Source organism: Glandiceps talaboti, chromosome 1 (genome assembly GCF_964340395.1).
Source record: "Glandiceps talaboti chromosome 1, keGlaTala1.1, whole genome shotgun sequence".
In the NCBI taxonomy this organism is placed as follows: Eukaryota; Metazoa; Hemichordata; class Enteropneusta; family Spengelidae; genus Glandiceps; species Glandiceps talaboti.
In genome coordinates, this window is record NC_135549.1 from 5611643 (window position 1) to 5636528 (window position 24886).

Here is a 24886-nt window from a genome sequence, read left to right on the forward strand (position 1 = left end):
GCCTTTGTGGGCGCCAAGAAGTCGATTTCAATGTGCCAATTTTCAATTAAATGCGACTATGGCGCGGGCGCGTTGACTTCCCAATCATATATAAATTACACACACGCACGCACGCACGCACGCACGCACACACACACACACACACACACATATATATATATATATATATATATATATATATATATATATATATATATATATATATATATATATATATATATATATATATATATATATATATATATATATATATATATATAAACCAGGGAGGTACATTGCTGTCACCATATGGCATAATTATAGTAGGCAAGTGCCAGCATTTAATATATATCTCTTTAATATTAGAAATCCTTGCGAACAAGATTATTTATTCTTCCTGTTCCCTGTGGTAAAATCAAATCACGATCTTATGAATGTTGTTTGTACAGTTGCAATAGTCACATTGAATTAGCCACGGATTGTAAAAAAAAACTGGTCGACACCCCATGCTTCGTCCAAACACTGCCTGTGGTGGAAACGATCATTCTGTGGTTTTTAGAAGTTTTAAAAATATTTTCGTTCATTTCGCATTTGCGAGTGGCGAATTGGCAGTGTGAGTACTTACTAGACTGTAACTTCAGTCTGGGCTTATCAGAACGGAAGATTGGACCGCGGACCACCACGGCTGATCTGTCAGTCCAAGTGAGTACAAATGGAAGACTGGTGAGGACAGCGCGCGACATACAACTAAACAAACAAACAAACAAACAAACAAACACATAACCAAATAAACCTATAAATGAGTAGATAAATACATGAACAAACAAACAAACAAGCAAATAGTTACCAATGGAGAGACTGGTCGTGTCCCCCCCCCCCCCCCCCACTTCCTTGTTCAGGCTATAAGCGTGTTCGGATTAGCAATCTACACTTATAATTTATAAATACCACATGGTGTGCGTCATGTAATTACATCCATGCTATATACTACTATACTAGTATAGTCCGAGGGTCATTCGACCCTTGCACCACCATCTGCAAGCAGGACTGGTTCTATACTTACATCCATGCATTTTTTGAAGAAAAAGGTTCTCTGATCGTAAGTATGTCAGCTTTCGTGTATATTTTGGATAAAAGAGTCAAATCGCCATGACGTAGCTAAAGTAGATACTTCACCTGGGCTGTGGGTATGTGGTCAAGACGTAACGCTAGGGATCGACTCAGGGATCGAAGCATACAATGTATCAATGTATACATGATGCTGTCACAATAGCCCCATCTACACATAGGTCGTCCTACCTGAGGCTGTCCCAAGTCCTACCTGAGGTAGGATAGATTTGTGTCTACACGTAGGAAGGTTGCGGCGTAGATGTCTCGCGTTCCGTCTCGACAGTACATAGTCATAGGACGAAGTCAGGAGGGTTTCAGGAACCTCTCAAAGGTGTCCTAAAAGTCAGGACGGTTTCAGGACAGGTTCAGGACGCGAAACTTGCGTCTACACGGGCTTTAAACTATCCCGAATCCTACCTCGGGTAGGATTTTTAGTGCCGTGTAGGCGGGGCTAGTGTCACAGTCCGTGGTCGAGATTAATTTTCCGTGATTTGAATCAGAGGGATTAGAAAGTCGGATTTCTATTTTATTCAATCGTCATGGACATGGACCCTTGAAGTTGAACAATGTATGCATATGTTGAATGAAGTTAGTCATTAGGCGCGCTAATATTAATTTAGCGAATCATAGCCCACCCAATTCCTACCTCCATGATCCAGAAAAAACCTTAGTATAATCATAATTTCATATTGTTGTATATAAAGTGCCCTGGCCGACCCCACTCTTACGAATCAGTACCCTATTTTAACCTATTCCAACGTGTTCAAAGTGTGATTAGAAATTGAATTGGTGGGATTAGGGTATTGCTGTGGGTGCAAGCACTTGCGAGCTAGCTAGTACATTAACTCCAGTTTATTCAGTTTACTAATTTAAGTACCTTTGTGCTATTATTATATAACATTTTCTTTGACAATTTTTATTCACTTTTCCTTACAGGTGTTACTGGTTACTTCAAAATACACAATGGTATTACAAAACCCTGTTAAAATCAAAATTACCTTGATATTTACCTGTCTGACAGCTTGTTGTCATGCCAACATCTATGAAGTAGCCAAATTTGCTGACATCAATTCCATTGGTTTCAATCACCTGACAGTAATTCACTCTGGTGATGTGTACATTGGAGGTGTAAATAATATCTATAAACTGACAAGTGATTTGAAGTTAGAACACAATGTATCTACAGGACCAGTAGAGGATCCAGATGAAGGATGGATTGATAATTACAACAAGATACTGTCTATCAACAGAGATGATAACAACATAGTGACTTGTGGTAGTTACAGAGGTTACTGTCAACTACGGAATCTTGAAGACTTGTCCATAGATGTGGATGATAATGGTGTGTATGTAGCATCACCGAGAGCTGAAGACAGTACTGTAGGGTTTGTAGCACCTGGTTATGGTGATGAACGTATGATGTATGTGGGAGTAACAAGGACTCAAGAAACACATGGTGACCCAGCTGTAAGTTTAAGACAAATAACAGATTCCAATCCATTTATTATACCCACTGTTGGAACAAAGCCTGTATTGATAACAATACAAAGTATTTATCGTACATTTATCACTCATTATGTGTCAGGATTCAGTTATCATGGTTACAGCTACTTTCTAATCACACAAAGACAAGATCCAGATGATGTGAACTCCTCACACTACATATCAAGAATAAGTAGAGTTTGCCAAGAGGAGAATGTTAACACATTCGAATCATACACTGAAGTAACACTAGAGTGTCATGGCAATGATGGCAGCCTATACAACCTGATACAAGCAGCTCATGTCATCAGACCAGCAACTGATATAACCAGAGAACTAGGATTGTCTGATAGAGAAGAAGTATTGTTTGCAGTATTTGCTAAACAAGAGACAGTCACCAACAATAAACCAGTACCAAGTCATCAGTCAGCAGTGTGTATGTACAGAATGACTGACATAGAACAAGAATTCAGTGATGCTATTCTAGGATGTATCAGAGGAAATCCCTCCTATACATTGGAAATAATGACAGGAGCTACTTGTAACCAACGACCAACAACAATAACTGTAAGTTATTCATTTATTAATGTAGTTTAGCACCTTTGACAGAGATGTACAGATCACCATCAAAAATAAAGGAGTTGAATATGTAAAGTTACATGCAATATGATAAATTTGCATTAAAGGATGTATGACTGAAGGACAAAACTATGGATTGAAACTGATGATGGGGGGGGGGGGTTACTTGTTTATCATTACCAATAACAGTAAGTACAAGTGCTAGTCGATGAGTGTGTTTGATGCCCAAAATTACAATAGAGCTACTTGTGATCTAAAACTACCAATAATTGTAAGTTATTCATGTACATGTATTAATGATAGTGTAGCACCGTTTGATGGAAAGGGGGGGGGGGTACTTGCTTGTTGTAATCATTATTATAATTACAGTTCAGGTGCTTGCTAAGCATGATTGTATTGTGACAACAAAAAAGAGGAGGGTCATAATTATTCAATTGTCACTACACACTGCAAATGTACAAATAGAGCACATTTACTATGTTTCTGTTACTGTTAACATTAAATAGTTGTGATACATCAATAAGTTTAAGTTACATAAAGATTGCAATAAACTTATAAACAATGAAAATAATTATGGTTATGTAAACAGCATCTACAATGTATACAGTTATTTAGGCCCTTTGGTAGGATAACCAATTTAGCAATTTATTTTCCAGACATTAATACTAGAGTTGCCATGTGAGCCTCTCGTCTCCTCATACATGTATTTTCAAGAGCATAAAAATTGTAGAGGGACTATAAGGTGATCGAGTTCAAAGTGTTTGTCAATTTTACAGGATCCTACTCCATATGAGTGTTATACCCATGAACAATACAGATATGCCAATGGTGTAGATCCAGTAGTAAATGAAGCTGTTTTTGAGTACAGTGACATATTAACATCATCTATTACCATGACAACAGTGGAACAGCATACCATTGGAATTATTGGAACCTCAACTGGACAGATGCAGAAGGTAACCTCTTGATTTCATGTATACTAGCTTGTGTAAGTTGTTTGTTTCTATAAGGGAGCCTTCAGTATTTACAAGGGGGGAGGGCAGGAGGAATCGGGGGGGGGGGGGCTCACATTTTACAAACCTGTCCTTGGGGGAGGGTCATATATTGCATTTGTCAATGTTTGGGGGAGGGTTACATTTTACAATCCGTAGTTTTGTGACCAAATTGAATATTCAATTATTGTCAATTTGTTTTGTGTGTTTTGAGATGTAAAAGTGAGATGAGCTCTCCACATTTATTTATACGAGTACTTTACATGCAAAATTACAAATTAAAATACATAATTATATTGTAAGGAAATTGTTTGATAAAACAATGCATTTTGTTGAGTGTACCCATCTCACCTTATCGCTCACACTGTATGTGAATCTTGTTGTTAAAATATGATGGTGATGGTAGCATTGATGATGATGATGATGATAATGATTTAGTTTTGAATGTCATAGAGAACACGGACAGTGATACAAATGTACTTGTACTGACTCAAAGTAGTACCAGTGAGTAAATTAGAGTGATGTGATGACAATGATATCAGGGAACTTTTACAAGTGACCAGATCAGGCAGAGTTACATGCACAACATGGAAAGCACATTTTAGATACTAACTAGATTGTGTATGATTATAAGAGAAAGGTAACTAGCCAGTCTTTTACTGTTTGTCACTTTATATGTAGAAATATTGCTTTTTAATACAGAGTCAAAATCATTTAATTTGTATGTATACTTTTAATGGGAATATTGATTAACATTCAGTATATGCAATTGTCATGGGGAGGGTCATGTTTTACAAAATGGGACAAAGGAGAGGGTCAGTTTTTACAAATGGAGAATGGGGGGGGGGAGGTGATTCCCCCCCCCCCACCACTTGTAAATACTGAAGGCTCCAGCTCCCTAAAGTACATGCACCCTGACCCATTCATGAAATCATATCAATTAACATGCACCTTAAAAATAAAAATCTGACATTTTCGACATTAATTTGGTTAAAAAAAACGTCAAATCTATTCTCAGTTAAAATCAATAAAAGAAGCTGCACATGTACTGGACTAATTTTGAGGTCGCATGATATCCAAATTAAGCTGCCGGATATTGTGTTAATACTATGGGAATTAAACACAAAATTGCCAATTTCTTTGAAAACCATTCAAGATGGAGCATCCCCAAATTCTTTTCATCCTTTCAAAAGGACCTGCTGTAATGCAGAAACAAGCCATCATAAATATGGCAATTAAAGTTTGGATTTGAAGAAAAACGTGCATGAGTTAAACGTAAAAAATATATTTTGTGCAAAATATCTTGACTTCTGACCATGGATGTCGAGCATTGTGCCTCAGGAAGCTATACTGAAAATCAAATCATTTTTTAACAGAAGTTAGAAATCATCTTTTACATTCTATATGACTGCATGAAATTGTGGTAGGATAGTAGTAAAATACCATTAATGCAGGGTGCACTGTCCGGCCATTGGAATATTACAGGTTCAGTGATATTAGGGGTATATTATATCAAAAACTGTCCCCATTTCTTATTATGTATGCATTTAATTTACTTTTTCTAACCGCAATATGAAACTGTACATCTGCATATTTTGCAAGTATTTTTTCATAGGTCAGTATTCTAGTAATTTGATTCAGTAGTGTTTCAGTTTGTTTCAGCATTTGCCAATAGTGAGAAGAAAAATTTGAGAAGAAACTTTAATTAAAAGTGTAGGTGCCAGAAACACATGTACCTGGAAATTTGGCAATTGTAGTCAGTTTCTGCACTTGCAGCACAACAATGTCTTTTAGCTCATACCCTGGAAACTAATTTTTTATGTTTTGAGTTGGTCAGCATATTATTTTTTGCCCTACTTTTGGCCTGTGACAACTTTTTCCCTAAAATCCACCCCCCCACCCCCCTTCCCTGAAATCAAATGGTTTATGTTTGTCTGTCCCTGTCTTGACAACTTTTTGGTAAAAAAACCAAAACTCCAAAACTACTTGTCCGGTGGATAAGTATAGATATATGTCAAGTATAGAAAGATCAGTGAGATTTATGGTTAATGTGACGATTGTGACATAATGGTAAAAAACTTCATCATGGGTCCTGTCAAGGTTATTAGGCCCATCTCAGTACTCAATTTCATGTACAAAACTATAGCTAGTGAAGGTATGCTTTAAAGTGTTTTCAATATTACATGTATATCTTGTATTTTTCAGATGTTTAACATCAGTCAGTATAATTTCCTTCCTATTTAGGTACACTTTTTATCAGCATCAACAGCTAATGTTTATGAAAACATAACACTACTGGATGATTCTTCAGCTGTTCTTCCTGATATGATGTTTTCTCAACCAGTACAGGACCATGTGTATGTGCTAACTGAACAACAGGTGAAGTAACAGTGCTGACTAGTGCACAATGAAATCTTGGATGCACTTGTGCAGCCAAACAGAGATTAATATAATTAATATGCCATGTAAACTGAGATTTTCAAAGACCCACAGTCAGTGTAGAATATGTTTTAATATTAATGTGTTTCCTGTAAAGGGCAGATAAGGCTAATAGCTTTTTCAGTGAAAACATAAGTTTGAAAGAAAACAATAAAAGTCCTCACTAATGGGGGATCTTTTGTTTGAAAGAGTTAATATAGTGTCAATCATGTAGAGATGAAATTTTGATGATACTCATATCTGCCAAAAGTCAGGATTTATTCCATCTTTTATACAGTCAAGGATAGTTAAAGCAAAGTTTGAAAACTACCTATTGCCAAAAGAAAAACATGTTAATGAATGAAAGCTCATAAATATGAACAAAAGATGTAACCTGGCACATACATGTATTACATGTACATGATTATACAAATAAACTACCAACTATACCTATTAGACAGCTTAATTCAACAAAAAGGCATATTGCTTCATACAAACTCAAAACACCACATTTGTGAATGGCTATTTAATAATCCATACTGCTTTATATTAACACCTGCCAATGTATAATCACCTGATAAAATAAACAACAAGTAAGACAGTAGTGGAATTTAATGAGGAACACTTGTATGATATGACATCACAGATATATAGACTAGTTTACTCAATCTGTCTGTTATTTGACTGTCTTAGGTTCACAAACTGAAGGTACAGAAGTGCAGTCAATATATCACATGTGAAAGTTGCTTTTCATCTCGGGATCCATATTGTGGCTGGTGTACCTTGGAGAGAAGGTAGTCCACTGTGTCCTTGTTTTATTAGGCAAAAACCTTTTTGATTATTCAACTAATTCAGTGATATGTAATTGGCTCCCCAAAAGGGGAACTATTATAGTAACAATTATACATGTGAATGTGTCCTTCCAACCATCTATAATATATGTCATTTCTCAGATAAGTCAATTCCAATTTTAATCGGTTATATGTGTGCCACTTTGTTTTGTGACAATTGCAAATTTCACTCAATGACAGCCATATAATTTATCGTTAAAAATATTTATCAATATTTACTGTATAACTCAAAAGCTGTACTAATACATGGAGACTCCAATCAAGAGTCTGCCCATATTTTCATGTGCAAGCTCACTTCTAAGATCTTGACCTTGACGTTCAGGATCAATCAAAATCAAGACAGTTATTGAATGTCACAGACATTTTAATTTGTTATCATGTTCATTGGTAGTATAGAAGGAAACATTAAGCATCGATTCTGATGCTCATGTCACTTTTTACTAAATTGTGGCCGCATTTGTAGTATACCACCAATATATTTATATTACATTGTATGTATTACTGCATATGTCGTACACTTTAACACACTCAGACACCATCAAGAGTCTAGCCCCATATCAGCAAATGCAGGCTATGTTAATTGTAAGACATAAATCAGTCTTACAAGTATGACCTACATATGACCTTATAACCTTAAGGTTTGTACTATCAGTTGTGTTTCATCAACATCTGCACGCTTTTTTTCATCAAATAGATGTTCTCTGTTTAGTGAGTGCCAAAATGCAATTTCCCAATCAAGATGGCTGGATGTATTCTCAAATTCAGAATGTGTTGACATTACCATAGTACCCACAGCCAGCATGCCAGTTAATACAAGAGAAAAGGTATGTATATCTTGTAACTGTAGTCATTACACATTTTTACTCTGGACCTTTTTTACCCTAGTATTATATGTTTTATAGGTTTGGATGAGGAGTATTATATGTTTTATAGGATTGGATGAGGAGGGTGTAGTCTCCCCCCCCCCTGCAAAAGAGATGTGCATCCCATACTCAAAAACAATTATTCACGTTAAATGTTTTTTTTCTTCATGTGTCACCATGAATTACCAACTTACAGATTAATATAACAGTGACAGAACTTCCATATGAAACATCAGAGAATACATACCAGTGTGTATATGATGGTCAATACTATTATAATGCTATGAAGACAGAAAATCAACTGACTTGTGATACACCACCAGTCAACCAAAGACCACCTATTCCAGCTAAACAAGGTAAATATCAATTGTACAGTTCAGATCTGATTCTATTGTTATTTCTATGTGTAGTATTTTCAACAATTTGTAAGTCTGAGAGATCAGACCCAGAGTATAATATGATCAGTGATATATTTCTTTCTATTTGCATGTTGCAGTTTTAACAAATCTATTAAGCTAGGTGCTTAGTTATGAACACAAATTTCTTAAAATAGTATTGTAACATTGAACATATGAAAACCTATTGTGCATACAATAACACTTAGTATGTGACCATACTTCATCGTGTCAGTGCAGATGTGCTATGCAATTGTATAGGCTAATACGACCTTACTGCACTGACGCTATGAATTGATTTCATAGGTCATGACCTTATGCTATGTAGTCACTGCCCTCACTGTTTCAACTTAAGACTTTGCTAAGGAAGCTGGGTGGAATGTCCATGTCCGACTCTTTCAAACTTTTTGATACTTATGTTACACCTATTTTGCTGTATGGTAGTGAAATTTGGGGTTATGAAAATTCCCCCCAGGTTGAACAAGTTCATTATCAGTTCTGTAAATTTCTTTTGAATGTTAGTGGGAAAACAAATGATTTAGCAGCAATAGGAGAGTGTGGTAGATTTCCCATCTGTGTCATGTATTTTAAAAGGTGTGTGAGCTATTGGTTGAAAATATTAGAAATGGACACTGATAGATACCCCTATAAATGCTACATTATGTTGAAAAGATTAGAAGAAGTAAGGAGTATAAAATCAGTCAACTGGGCTTTTAACGTCAAATCTTTAATTTGCCGCCTTGGATTCGGCCATGCATGGTTGAACCAGGGTGTAGGCTCCACTAGTTTGTTTTTGTCTGAATTCACCCAAAGATTAAAAGACTGTGCTAGTCAGATCTGGCACGAAGATATCGAATCATCTCCTAGGCTTCGTTCCTACCACACTTTCAAATCAATGCTTGAACCAGAGAGATATTTAAGTTGTGTTAAAATGTGTAAATTTAGAACAGCACTGTCAAGATTTCGCTGCTCCTCGCATCCTTTGCAAATTGAGAGGGGACGACATGAAAACATTCCTGCTGACCAAAGATTTTGCAAATACTGTATTACACATAATTTGTACTGTATTGAGGACGAGTACCATTTCTCAGCAATTTGTCCGCTTTACAAGGACCTTCGTAAAGAAATGTTACCAAGGTGGTTTTGTTTAAACCCTTCCTATGATAAGTTTATTTCACTTTTGAATTCAGATAATATAACTTATCTAAATAATTTAGCTTCATTTATTTATTTTGCAATGAAAAATAGAGAGGAATCTCCCTCTATGAACTGAAACGTTTGTATTACTGTTTGCTCTTTGGGCCTGTGGCCTTATTGTTATGAAATAAACTGATTGATTGAGTCACTGCCCTCATTTCAGATCATGTGACAGTTCAACTTGCCATCAGAAGTACAGAGACAAATATCAACTTTGTTGACACAAATTTCCATTTCTATAAGTGCTCTACACACAAAATGTAAGTAAAGTATCACAAGATGTAAATAAGCTGCAGTGCAAGTCTGATTTTGTTTATAGTAACTGATTTACACTAATTGTCTACAGACACTATGCATATAAACTCATTTGTACACATTTTGAATCAACAGCATTTCTTCAGGAAATGTATATCAGAAAACATGTATTAGTAACCTAATGGGCACGACAAGTTACTAGCCATGTAGTGAATAAACCATAAGTAGGATTAAAAGTATTTTCATGCTTAAAACTCCGTGGGGTGGGGGGTGGGGTGGATTTGGAGTGTTTTGCCTTATTTTGAGAACTGCAGAACCAATGACAAAGACGTGAACAGGCTGAGGCCCTTTCAATTTCACAAGCAAAAATAATTCTTTGAGCCAGCAATAAAATAAATCACAGTGCATATTGCTTTGTAAATATACACATTCATTTTATCAAGTTATGTGCAAAGGTCTGTCAGACATTGTGAATAGGATTGTGACCTTAATGACCTAGACTCCTATTGTATATGTTTAAAAATAGATTTCCTTTGCAAAGTCATTTTATGCAAATTAACTGTATTCATGTCTAATGTACATTATGCTCATACACAACCAGACAGGTATTCTGATGTCAATTTGAAAAACAAAGTATAAATGCATGTTTGTTTAGGTCTTGTGATCCTGACAAATACAAGTATATGCACCCCCTTTTATTTGTTCTAGCTGTACAGATTGTGTGACTCGTGCTTGGGCGTGTGATTGGTGTACCTATGGCAACCAATGTACACACAATAGTAATTCATGTTCACTATATGATTATGAATTAATTGTTGCTGGAGAAAATGTAAGTTAGTATAATAGTATATTTTTAGATAATTTCTTATAAAATAAGCATGTAACAATGACATCAATAAAAAACCAACATTACTCTGTGTTGCCTGAAGTTAATGGTTAGCTTTAGTGAATACCTAGCTAATGAGTTGTAAACAATTAAGTTAATATTCTGTTTGGTGTGGACATGAAATAAATAAGATGCTGATCAGAAACAAAGATGTAGAGCTATCTTTTCAAGTTGGGCTTAGCTATAGTCATGTACTTGTTGTAGAAATGTCATCAGGACAAATCCTACCTGAAAAACCAATGTGAAACATATGCCAAGTCCTATTTTATAACTCAAAAAATTGCAAAATAGTAATAAATGACATGTTTTAAAATGTTTGTTATTGTACGTGCAATAAAAAATATTTTACACACATATATATAGCGCATTTTGCTGTATATTAAGTTAGAATCATAGACTTTGTCAATGTTGTTTCACTTTGATTCTTCAAGTATAAGGCCGTGATAAAATTATTTTATAAATTAAAAATCCAATTTATCAAATCCTCATCTATATGGTCACTTTAAAGATGACTTAATAATACAGTTTTTAGTCCCCGCGGACGAAGTCCGGAACGGGGACTTATGGATTGGGTTCCGTCTGTCTGTGCGTCCGTCCGTCCGTCCGTCCGTCCGTCCGCAGATGTTTCTTGGAGATGCCTGGACCGATTTTTTTCAAACTTGGTACAGGGGCAACATGCTATGGCATACATATGCACGTCAATTTGTTTTATGATACGATCCAATATGGCCGCCTAGCAACCATTTTGTTTGCGAATTTTCCCTGTCTAAAGCCATAACTCAGACATGCTTTAACAGATCTCATTCAAAGTTGGTATTAGGACAGTGTTCTATGACATACATGTGCATATTCATTGTTGTCATGATACGATCCATTATGGCCGCATAGCAGCCATTTTGTTTGTGAATTTTCATGTCCAAAGCCATAACACAGACATGCTTGATCAGATCTCATTCAAAGTTGGTATTAGGACAGTGTTCTATGACATACACGTGCATATCCATTTTCATTGTGATACGATCCAATATGGCTGCCTGGTAGCCATTTTGTTTGCGAATTTTCATGTCTGGCAGCCATTTTGTTTATGAATTTTCCATGTCCAAAGCCATAACTCAGACATGCTTGAACAGATCTCATTCAAAGTTGGTATTAGGACAGTGTTCTATGACATACATGTGCATATCCATTTTCGTCGTGATACGATCCAATATGGCTGCCTGGCAGCCATTTTGTTTGTGAATTTTCCATGTCCAAAGCCATAATTCAGACATACTTAAACAGATCTCATTCAAAGTTGGTATTAGGACAGTGTTCTATGACATAAATGTGCATATCCATTTTCGTCGTGATACGATCCAATATGGCTGCCTGGCAGACATTTTGTTTTGTGAATTTTCCATGTCCAAAGCCATAACTCAGACTCCATTTTCATCGTGATATGATCCCCCCATACCCAACCAATCCTTTATTGTTGGAGGCATATTCCATGTCCAACAAGCACACACAACATATCTAAGTCTGTTTGTTTTAGGTTCACAAATGTTGTTGCGTGATCAGAGTAGTGATAATTCCTTAAAACCCAATTATAGCGGGGACTATGTCATTCTCAATGACTTGTTGGTTATAAATTGTGTAGCTGCAATTGTAAAAGCATGTGTTACTTTACACTTACTGAAGTATTTTTAATCGTGACTTCACGTTATTGTAAATAGATCATTAGCATAATTAAGTTAAAGGTAATACATTGAAACTATATATTAAGGTATATATACATTGAAACTACCATTAAAATGGAATAGATCGATCAATCGCCTAAGTGCAATGCTTATATACAGCTTGAGTCACTTGCCAAAGAGTATAACAAATACATTTTCTCCTTCAGAACATATTTTCATCCTCAGACAGAAAAGGTCAAGAGTTCTGCCCTCAGCTAATGGAACAAGATGACAAGATTTTTATACCAGTTGGTACACCCAGAGAATTCCTTTTAAATGCAAATGTATCAAATCTGCCAAAACAGGTATGACTGTGGGTTTGAATACCATATCTTTATAAAAAAAAATATTATGTGTATTGACTACATTCAGCCAAGAGAATTGATTAATTGAAATGAAAATTTGATTTAATTTGGCATGATATCAATGATAATTATATAGACGGTGAAATTTATGAGGACATCGGCTGGCTATCCAAAAAAGGATAGTGAGTCACAAAAAACAATCTATCATCCATTGATTTAACTGGACTGGTAGCATATTATGCTGACAAATCCCAATATAGGAAATGATCCAGAAGCCCTGATTTAGTATAATTAATTGATATTCATGTCTTTACTGTTTCCGTTTTTTTTAGGATGCCAATTATAAGTGTATCTTAAATGTTGAGGGTGAGAAACAAGACACACCAGCAACACTAAATGACGACAATACAATAACATGTGTTCCAAGATCTGTAAGTATTCCATTGAATGTGCAGGGTCAAATATAGAAAACATATTTTGAAAGTAACTATTTAAAATTGTAATATGACAAAACCCTATGACACGCAAGTTGTATGTGTGGTGTACATGTATACATGTACTCGAATTATTTCATGAGGACTTGCTGTGTTCTCTGCAGCCGTGCTTCCCTGAGCATAAGTACGATATCATTCTGTTATAATTAGAAATGTTTATCTGGAACATCAAATTATATTGTGTAATCAAATGCTTTCACGTACAGCAAATATTGTTTGTGTTATCATTTGCATATCATTTGCATGCACCAGGTAATGCAATGATTTGTTTGGTTTGCACTGCCAGTGAAAATATGTGTGTATATTTTATTTATTTATTTATTTATTTATTTATTTATTTATTTATGTTGTGTTTCTGGGCCATAATATACAACAGCATAAACACATAGTTTAACATAAAATTAACTAATTTCAAATAAAGTGTTTAGTTATAAACTTCACAGTGACAATTATGAAAAACTTAAAAAGCAAAGTTACGTTTAACTATTTGTGTAATATATTCTCTCTACAGTACACTTACAAGACTTCAACGCAAGAATTAGTTGTGGATGTGACTGTTGAATGGAAGGCAGACTTTGAAATAGATGACATCTATGGTAACCAAGGTGAGACATTTGTTAACAGTAGTGATTGCTGTCTGTGTAGTATATTGTACTCCCAGATAACATATTTTCTCTGCAGAGTGACTGAATTTCATTTCAATACACTCTGCTACCTTTTTGTTGCAGTAAGTCTGTATTTTTTTTATTGTTAAAGTTTCATGTCTCGGATTGCATTTCTCTTGTTGCAGTAACTTTGTATGATTGTTCTGTTGACCGAAGTGACTGCAGTGAGTGTTTGTCAAACATCACAACTAAAGAAATACTCAACTGTGGTTGGTGTTCAAAATCAGACAGCTGTCAAATTGAAGAATTCTGTACTGGTGGGAGTTGGTTACCACAAGATTCTGCTGATGATGTTTGTGGTGCTCCAATCATTACTGAGGTAAGCAGAGTAGTAAAATCATGTTAAGTGTGATATACATGTACATGGTTTAAGTATAGCAACAACAATTGATGACATTATGTTACATACATCTACAAATAAAGGTTCAAACATATAGATTTATCAGCTTGAAATAGTAAAGACTCTGAATCAAGAAAAATGAAAGATAGATTCAATATAGCACCCTAAAGAATTTAGACACTAGGTTTCCTAAGCATTAAAATTGCAGTAGATGCAAAAGAATTCATTAACCTCCACCAGGTCAGCTAAAGAGGAAAAGTGCAGAGAGAGTTTTGCAAGACAATTACGTCATTGATTACCCAAATCAAAACAAATGCTGTTACTGGGTCAAATTTTCACATCACTAGCTATGACATTCAAAGTCATTAGCATTAATTGCTGTAGCTATACTAAACATAGATTGGAATTTATGTAAAGGTTTTCCAACATTGAAATTCAAGTACATCTTCACCACAGGCAAAAGTATATTTAAATGCCATGACATCTCTTTTGTCAAATGAAATAACATTCATTGTAAATTTTATGTCTGAAAAAAATGTGTGACAGTTATGCTTTAAATAATGTTTCTCTTTTCCGTAGATATGGCCCTTATCTGGTCCAATTGAAGGAAACACAGAATTAGTTGTCAATGGAAGTAACCTTGGGAAAGCAGTATCAGCAATTAAGAGTGTGACTGTAGCTGGTTTACCATGTGAAGTCATTCCCAGTAGATACAAAGTTGCTAAAGGGTATGGAAGTCTACTCTATATTGATCAAAGTGGGCTTGTATATGATCAGGTCATACTACATATAAACATATTCTTAGACTGCTGATTTACAATTTAGTATTTTTTAAAATGGTTATATAAAGTGTTTTCTCTCTTAAAACATTATCTTGCTGTGTTCTGTACCTGTGCTACAAATGAAGGTACTTTTTACTTTGTCATTCATTTGTAAAACTAAATTAACTCCTTGATTGCCTAAGAATTTTTGAAGTAGTAGAGAAAGCAAGCCAGATATGTGCCATTGTGGAACAAGGACATCACTGTCATTTTCATAAAACCAACCTGATTATGTATCTTTAGATATATGCATTGTGATTACAATATTGTATTAGAAATATGATATTTTTACCTCTATGTATGCATATGTATGTGAAGGACAAAGTCAAAACCACTAGACCAATTGCCTTCGTATTTTATGGAACATTACTTAGGATGTGCACATGTAGATGTGAGATTGCTCAAATGAAAATGGATGTGCCACATTTTTGGTTTTAAAAACCTTACAAAACTACTACAGGACTAATTGGAATCAAATTTGATGTAGTGTTTCTATTGAACTGTTATGAATCAACTTGCCAAGACAGAATGATGTCCTATCAATCAAACCCTTTGAAAATGACATCCGTAATCATTGCCCAAACTCAACAGTTGTTCTTGTAACAATGCCATTGTGTTATTATTTACATCCCAAGGCTTGAGTGTACAACTGCTCCATGTGGAGACAACAGCTGTGGATCTGGCAAGGTGATGGTACAACTCAGCAATGGTAACGGTGAGTCAGAAGATGACTTCTACTACAGGGTAAGAGAAACACCATTTTGATAGATAACTTCAATTTTCTATAATCGAAACAGCTTATCATTTTCCTAACAGTATACTGGCAATGTTTTTTGAAAAGTTTTCAAAATTTCTAACTGTGAGAGATTGAAGTCTCACAAAATTCACATTTTTGTACATTTCACATTTTACCATACTTTGACAGGGCAGCAACTTGGTTCAGTGATAGAACTGGCTACCTATAATAAACAAGGTGCCACATGTTTGAATATGGGAAGTTTATAAAATGAGGTTGTTATTAAGAACTAAATGTTTAGGAGAAAGTTGTCGGGGTTGACTGATGCATGAGGATGTCACGTTATGGCGTAAGCCAACAGCCTAACAAATTACAGAGAAAAACAATTTGGCTATGTGCAATTTGCTTCAGTATGTTACAGTTACTTACTTATTGGGAGGGTAGATAATTCTCTTCATAATGTTTGTAATACTTACAAAGATATTATGATATTAAATTGATGCACATGCATGTTCTCAGTTTATTTTATTCTGTCCAACAGAATCCAAATGTGGTGGACTTTAATCCTAAAATTGGTCCTGAAGCAGGTGGTACTAGATTGGTTATCACTGGGGAATACATGGATGCAGGAAGACATATCACTGTTGATATTGATGGCTCACCTTGTGAGGTGGATAGGTAAATGAATATGAACTACATCATGGTACATGCTGTGACTGTATGCTTATACCTGTAATACATTCAGATCATCATAGATATAACAATACTGTTATTAATCTACCTCATGTACTTATGCATAATTAACAAATTGATACCTTCCACATCTTTCTGAAAAGTTAATATAAAAGCATTTCTTATCTCAATTAATTACTGGTGTTTTCCCATTAGTAAATAACCAAAATAGGACCATATGAATCTAGGTAGAGAGTTTCATTCAGCTTATTTATTTATTTATTTATTTACTTAATGCTCACTTTACTTACTGATTTACTTTAATTTGATAATTACTCATTCATTAATTCATTTACTTATTTAAGTTATTTATTCATTTGTTCATTCATTCATTCATTTATGCAAATCTAAATGCAAGTTACAAGATAACGTAAACATGAAATATTCTTATGTCTTATTTAGAAATGGAAGTTTTCAAAGATTCTCCTTGTTGTTCTATTCTTTGTAGAGATGAAGTGAATGAGACAGTTTTGATTTGTATGACTTCTGACCATCCTATACAAAGTGACTTGAAATTGTTAGTGTCCTTTGATGGAGCTGTACGCTTCGCACCAGATGATAAATTGTTTGAGTATACAGAGAACCCAAATGTCACATCTGTTTACCCACTGGAAAGTATAAAGAGGTGAGTAGTGAAATGTCTAATGTTGAGTGAGAACAGATGCATGAATACTAGTTCTTGAATTATTATTTCTACCACTTCAGACATAACTTATGTTTAGAATGGTTACAATGCTACAAAGATACATTATCAATCCATTGTGAATATTCCCTGACATTGCTTTCAGCTTGAACTGTGAAACATATAATTGCAAATATCCCAATAATGCTTCAAGATAAATTTTTTACAACCAAATTTATAGATGTGTATGGTCTGAAAAGGTGATATTTTTTGTGAGCTTTAAAGTGTTGATTGCTCAAAACTAAGTTTGATCAATTTATGAATTTTGTGATTATTAACATCAGATTTTCTCATTTTTTCAGTGGTGGTCGGAAACTTAATGTCACAGGTATACATTTCATATCTGTAAGGGAACCATTGATGACGATTACAAGTGATACTGGTATTTTCATATCTGTAAGTCACAATAATGATAATAATAGTAATAGGTGGTTTATTAAATCAAAATTATGACCACAAGTCAATGGTCAAATTGCTTGAGTTCACATATCAGTTAAAATATTTAGACACACAAAAAGATATATCGAACAGGTCCTAAAGATTCATAAAAGTTCCTATAAAATGCAAAGTACAGTGAGTTATATTAAAAAGTCAGTTACAAGGAAACAATAAAAGCCAGGCACACACACACACACAAATGGGATATTAGTTATAGCAATAAAGAAAGACATTGTATGAAAAGGAATATATTTATTCCAACCTGTGAAATTATTACTTGTAAATACTAAATACATTCTAGGCTTCATCCATGTCACTGTATTTCTCTCTAATTAAGAGATCAATAAAGACATCAATTCAAATGTAGATAGTTAGTAACTATGTGTGTACATGGTAGCTATTGGGCATGAAAGAGTAAGTTCATCATAAGATTATACATGCACAAAGTTAAGTAAATTCATGATTGAGTCATATCTATGTAATCTGTCATGTGACTTTGATCAAAACTATTTTGTATGCAGTATAATCCTGTCATGTATTCCACTTTATTCACTCATCTGATTAACCTAATTATGCTATATTGCTAATTACCATATTATTACCATTTTTATCCTCAGGATCCTTGTGTGGTTTTATCGTCAAAGTTAATGCAATGTGTGACTCCAAATGTTACATCTCCCACATCACGACGCAAACGACAAACATGCACTGGTGATCAGTGTACATATCAAATTGGATTTAGAATGGATGGCCATGAGTTTATCTTGGAATATCAATTCAAGGTGTATGAGGATCCAGTGTATTACCAGTTTGAAGATGATGGATACATCATGGAAAACCTAGGAGTCCAACTTCCAATTAAGGTAGTATCCCTTCTATATATACACTGACTGCTTCATTTCTGAGAAATATGCTTAATAGCAGTTATTTCTCCATTTCAAGACTGATTTGAACACTGTGTCATTGTTTTTCAGTGGATGATAGATATATTGATAGATAGATAGGCAGATAAATATATATATATATATATATATATATATATATATATATATATATATATATATATATATATATACATATATATATATATATATATATAACATAGATTATGAGCAAAGAAGAATCAGACAAAAAACAAACACTGTTACATGTAAAATCCACTTGGGTAACATGTTACAGCATCTGCTTAGATGCATACAGAGAATATTATAATAACTGTTGTATGGGAAGGTGTACATGCATCTACAGGGTAACTTTTAATCACTAAGATGTCAACTGGCAGTGTTGCACAGCTTTGAATACATTGTGTTGTGCCATACTATAATCATGTACTGTATTAATGTAAATGATTGTGGAATGGTTTCCTTAGAATTAGAGTCAGTTTCCTATAATTAATTAAAGTATATGACTTTCTTCTCAGGGTAAAAATTTGAATTCTGCCTGTACTCGTAAGGAAGTTACTGTCACTGTTGGTGATGAAAATTGTAATGTTACTAGTCTTTCACCAAACCAGTTGAGTTGCATACCACCACAGAATGAACCTTCAGGGGTTAACAAAGATGGCTATCCTACAGAAAATAATCTTCCAGAAGTTACAGTAAGTTGACACCATACAACATAAAAAAGTATGATAAAAAGAGTAGTAGCAATTAACGGAAGAAAAACATTATAACGAAATTTGAATATACATGTAACTTGAATCTGTGTCAATAAATCTAAGCTACTTGTATATATGGAAGTAAGTATAACAATTATCTCCAGAAATGCAGCAGTCATTACATGAACTGTCATATTTAAATGATTTATTCTATCATCACACCTGTTTTTTCATATTCCATATATTTCATGTTATTTCATGTTATTTCATTTAATAGACTAATACACTTATTGAAGTGTGGTAAAACCCATAACACCAAAGTAAAATTGAAAGCATTTTCTGTATACACCATAGTAGTTTACAGCATCAATATCAAGTGTACAGTATGATGTTTCATTTGCTAATTGACCACATTAGAAAGGTCACATGCCAGGCTTGTAAGTAAAGCAATTGAAACAGTACTTTTATACTTGATATGAATACTATATAAAACGAGTGGAGCACATAGGAAAAGTGATTTACTTCAGTGTTAATTGTTGTATATGGAGATTCTTGTTGGTTTCTGCGTGATTGTATCAAACATAAAAGCTGAATGGTATGGTAGAAATTCGATGTAAATGTAGGAAAGATCACAGCTAAAAGAATTTGCATAGAAAATATGGCTTTCATTATCCAAAGTAACTAGATCAATTTTCTTTGTGCAGGTTGCTGTTGGAAACTTACAATTCTTCATTGGCTATCTGCGATACCAGAGAGACAGCATAGAATTTATTCCTGCAATTATTTCTGGCAGTGTGGTTGGTTTTTGTGTCCTGATTACTGTTATAGTCGTGCTGTTGATCGTATTCAAAAGACGAATGAACAAATTAGATAGACGAATGGAAGATTACACAAGGCAGACTATGATGAAAGTATTGGATGTCAATGTGGATGTGAGAAACAAGAATAGTAAGTTACAATTATGACACCACAAATTTTCTGTGCTGCATTACCTAATGTGTTGTATGTTTCAGTTTCACATGACATAGGGAAATTTCATTCATAAGAAGTACAAGGGTAAATGATAAAAAATAAATTCTTTCAAAACATTAAAAATGTCAACATTACAAGAAAAAAAAATGAAGTTGTATATCTTTTGAATTTGACAAATAGGGCCAAGAAGTTTTAATAGTATCAATAATAATGAAATAATAACTTTTCAAAGAAAAAAAATACTGTAAATAAACTTATGAAAAATACATCTTCAGCCAATGTTTTAAGCTGCCATTAATGGTAAAAATATAACAGCTTACATTGTTTTATAGGTACCGATGTACCTTTCCTGAATTTCAATGATTATGTTGCCAACATGTTATTTGATAGAGACAAGTCTCATCAACCAATATTCCAAATGAGGGATAAGGTTTGTAATAATTCATACTTTTCACAAAACTTTTGCAATGTATTTAAACGTGTATTTAACAACGAATTTTAAATCAACATGATTGGTAATTGTTGATATGATATTCTCATACAAATGAAATGATATATTTTGATATGATAAACAGAGAACACTTTCACCCGTTCACATTGTATAATGCACCTTTCAATGATGTTATTGCATTTTTTGCCATCTAAAGAAAATAAACGTGTGTAATAAATAATTTGAATAGATCTATCAACATGGTTGTTTTCGGATGAATGTTTATATTGCCTGTGTATGTATATATACTTCTCACTGTTTTCCATAATTCAAAGTATCATACCATAATATCTTGAATTGCTACATTACAAAATTCTATTTTCTGAAATCAACAATTTGCAATATTTTGTTTTCTTCACATGCAAACACTTTTTGCTTTTCCTGACTGATGAAAAATAAATCTTGATTTAGATTACAAGTCATGACGTTGGCAAGGCTCTGGATGATTTCTACTCTCTCCTTGTCAGTAAAGACTTCTGCTGCATGGTGGTTCATACTTTCCAAGAGTCGAGACTTATGAGTGTCAAAGACAGGCAAGTATTCCTTTGCCACAATAAGTAATCAGAGGTTACAGTTGGGTAAAAAGAAACATTAATTCATAACATATTTGATATTGCTCAAAGTCACTAGAATATCTTTAGATGTGTCTTTGAATACAAAGGCTTCCAACCATATATTGATGCCCTAAATGTGTACACCACACACACATATGAATGTATGTATGTAGATATTTGTATGTGCATATATATGTATATTATGTGTATGTATAGGTATGTATTAAAGATAGGTAGATAGATAGCTATACGTTATAGACGCGGAGCAACATCTGGCTATATAACATATACATGTATATAATATTCTGTCTATGCAAATACAGGAAATTTCTATATTAAAATTATACTGTTATTTCAAGCATTAATATAGCAATTTCCATTTCAGAGAATACATTTGTGCCCTACTGGTTGTAGCCCTTCATAAGGAAAGGAAGATGATGTACCTCACTGAGTAAGAATTGTTTTTTTAAACATCAAACATACATGTATGTGCAAAACTATATCCCTGCATTATAATCTTACTCCTTGCATGTAAGACACAAACTTGCAAGCTTAAATTATATACACAATGGGTATTGTTTACATTGGCAAGATTGGTTGGCAGATGCAAAAAATGGACAAATTATCCCTTCATGCATTTGCATAGTTTTGTATTAAACATACAACTGTACATGTAGTTAACCGTCACAATAAAGCTTTCGTAATGATAGGCTAAAACGGCCTTGACTTGCAAGCTTGCAAACAGTATACAATAAATAATTCAGATCTCAAGTAGCCTTACAATGCTCGCTTGTTTTTTTAGCACTTGAAAAAGGCTATTTGTGCACAGTTGAAACATTGGGGCAGAAGTTATAACCAGATTTACACTTGTCCTTTTAGCCATCATCCATGCATCTTTTTTTTATTCAGCCAAGGAAAATGTGAATGACACGTAGTAGCCAGTGCCTGGACAAGTGGAAGGCAACCATACCTCATTATAATTTTCCATTTATATGATTAAAACTATTCATATAATATTTATTAGTAGACTGTCATATTTATCATGAGAGCTAACTCATTTGAAAGAGAAAGAAATGTTAACAATTTTAGCTGCATGTTGAACATCATGCAGTCATGACAATTATAAATTTCATACACTTCCACAGTTTATGACTCCTGAATTTCAATTAAAAACAGATTTGGTCATACAATGTTATTTTTGACACCACATTTAAAAATGTATAATGCTGTTCTTGTACATGTACATATTTTAAACTACAGACTTAAAAGTTCCTGAATTATCTTTCGACATGTTTATGTTGTTTCTTTGTCTCTCAGTTGGTTTACTATAGTAATGCTTTGATTTAATGCTGCTTCAGCTTCCTGGTCTCTCCCCCTATTTGCGTTTGTACGCTTGCTGCTGAGTACTAACTGGTTTGTATTTCATTTACGCTGCTTTTGAACACCCTTAAATTAATGCAGTAAGTTAGTGTGGAAGCATCAGTCCTCTGTGTGTGTGTATGTGTGTGTGTGTGTGTGTTTAAGCATCATTCTTCTGTGTGTGTCTGTGTGTGTGTCTGTGTGACTAATAAGAGTATAATGAAATTAATTTTTATCCAGAACTCATTTTTCCATATTTTAATTTTTTTTTACCAAATTCATACTTATTATTAAGTACATGTAGCAAACCAATGTATAATAAACATTTAGAGAAATAATTATAATATTTTTAGACAAAGTACTTTGACAAAGTGTCTATGGTTTTATTTCTTGAGTGTCCTACTTATTATTGAACTGCTATTTGTTAAACATTTTGAAGTCAGTGGAAACAAACTTATTTAACGAGTAATAGAATTGCATGTAGAACTGAAATGTATTTACAATTATGACATTCATTTTCTAGGGTATTGAAAGAACTCTTGGCTGACCCTTCCTTCAGATCTGACTACGCAAATGTCCAAGAATTTATGTCACAAAGGTAAGCTACATATACTTTAACCATAGACAGTTTCCCCTTCTAAAACTGTTCACATTTTAGTCCCCTGAATGGGGACTATTGCAATGGGCTCTGTCTGTTCGTCGGTGTATCTGTAATACGTCATTTCTCAGACATGCAATATCTGACTTCTTTTAATCCTGGAAAGGTGACATATCATGTGGGAGATATGCACGTCAATTTGTTTTTAGTATATGGAATTTGACCAAATGGCACTGCCAAACAAATTGACGTGCATATCTCCCACATGATATGTCACCTTTCCAGGCAGCCATACATTGTATTTGTGGTTAAAATCAATATTTACTGCATAACTTAAAAACTGTAACACAGGTACTCCATTGAAGTATCTTAACCCTATATTATCAGATGCAAGCTATCTTTTGAGACCTTGACCTTGACCTTTAGTGTCAATTATCAAAATCAAGCCAATTCCTGCCTATCACAGACATATTGTAGTATTTATTTTTATAGCCAATTTCTTTTAAATCAAGTTGTCAAGTAATTTTGAAGAAAGGAAAATGGATATCATTTTTGGTGCTCATCACTTTTACTGAATGGCAGCCAATCACTATATTACTGCACAACTCAACACTTTAAGTCATAGAGACTCCTTTCAAGTGTCTAAACCCATATAATCATAAGCAGACTCTTTTGTATGACCTTTAACCTTTACCAGGACCTCCAGGGTAGACCATCAAAATTAAGCCCATTACTTGCATAGTAATATTTGTGTGTGTGGCTAATTTCTTTTAGAGAATGTCTAAAGGTAATACTGAACAAGATAAATATATGGATGCAATACTTTTGGTGTTCATAGCACTTTCCACTCAATGGCAGCCATATGTGTAGTGGACAATCATAATTTACCACATAACTCAAAAAACGTTGATACGTAGAGAGTACAGTGTACATTCAATTGTTTACCCCATATTGCCTAGATTAAACTTTCTTTTGAGACATTGACTTGTCGCCTTGACCTGGATCTACAGGTTCTATTATTGAAATTCAGCAATTTCCTGCAGATACTTTGTAGTTGTTATTTAATTCATTGTCACCAATTACTTTGAAATCAAATGTCCATTCAGTCACATAGAAGTAAAGTATTTGAGAGAGGACTGTGTGTACTACTAAGACTTGTCATTTCTTTCTATAGAACTGAATCTATCACTGAAACTTTACTATACAACTGGTTTGTCTTGGCGCTGTATCCATTCATTAAGGTAAAACTAATTCCAATCAATCTTTTGAATGACATATTTCAAAAGCCAGTTCAGAAATAATACAAGTACTACTTCCATCTTTTGAAATAAAATTTTCTACTCGGTCAAAAAATGTTGTGGAAGCGAATCACAATTTTTTG

The 24886-nt window shown here is 34.1% G+C and overlaps 1 protein-coding gene across 1 annotated transcript in view; it reads left to right on the top strand.

Annotated features, from left to right (window-relative positions):
• The first annotated feature begins 1025 nt into the window (after positions 1-1025).
• The window catches only part of LOC144436232 (plexin-B-like), a 28669-nt gene continuing 4808 nt past the window's right edge, over positions 1026-24886 (top strand). Inside the window, exons 1-26 of the mRNA XM_078124974.1 lie at positions 1026-1078; positions 2026-3138; positions 3927-4106; positions 6387-6521; positions 7254-7354; positions 8106-8235; positions 8471-8630; positions 10030-10126; positions 10830-10950; positions 12890-13027; positions 13360-13458; positions 14033-14126; positions 14312-14505; positions 15106-15254; positions 15983-16091; positions 16625-16761; positions 17264-17440; positions 17800-17893; positions 18553-18798; positions 19356-19532; positions 20237-20480; positions 20837-20934; positions 21406-21527; positions 21934-21999; positions 23431-23505; positions 24680-24746. Coding sequence (XP_077981100.1) covers positions 2053-3138; positions 3927-4106; positions 6387-6521; positions 7254-7354; positions 8106-8235; positions 8471-8630; positions 10030-10126; positions 10830-10950; positions 12890-13027; positions 13360-13458; positions 14033-14126; positions 14312-14505; positions 15106-15254; positions 15983-16091; positions 16625-16761; positions 17264-17440; positions 17800-17893; positions 18553-18798; positions 19356-19532; positions 20237-20480; positions 20837-20934; positions 21406-21527; positions 21934-21999; positions 23431-23505; positions 24680-24746 — 4296 coding nt within the window. The 5' untranslated portion in view covers positions 1026-1078; positions 2026-2052. The remainder of the gene's footprint in view (positions 1079-2025; positions 3139-3926; positions 4107-6386; positions 6522-7253; positions 7355-8105; positions 8236-8470; positions 8631-10029; positions 10127-10829; positions 10951-12889; positions 13028-13359; positions 13459-14032; positions 14127-14311; positions 14506-15105; positions 15255-15982; positions 16092-16624; positions 16762-17263; positions 17441-17799; positions 17894-18552; positions 18799-19355; positions 19533-20236; positions 20481-20836; positions 20935-21405; positions 21528-21933; positions 22000-23430; positions 23506-24679; positions 24747-24886) is intronic.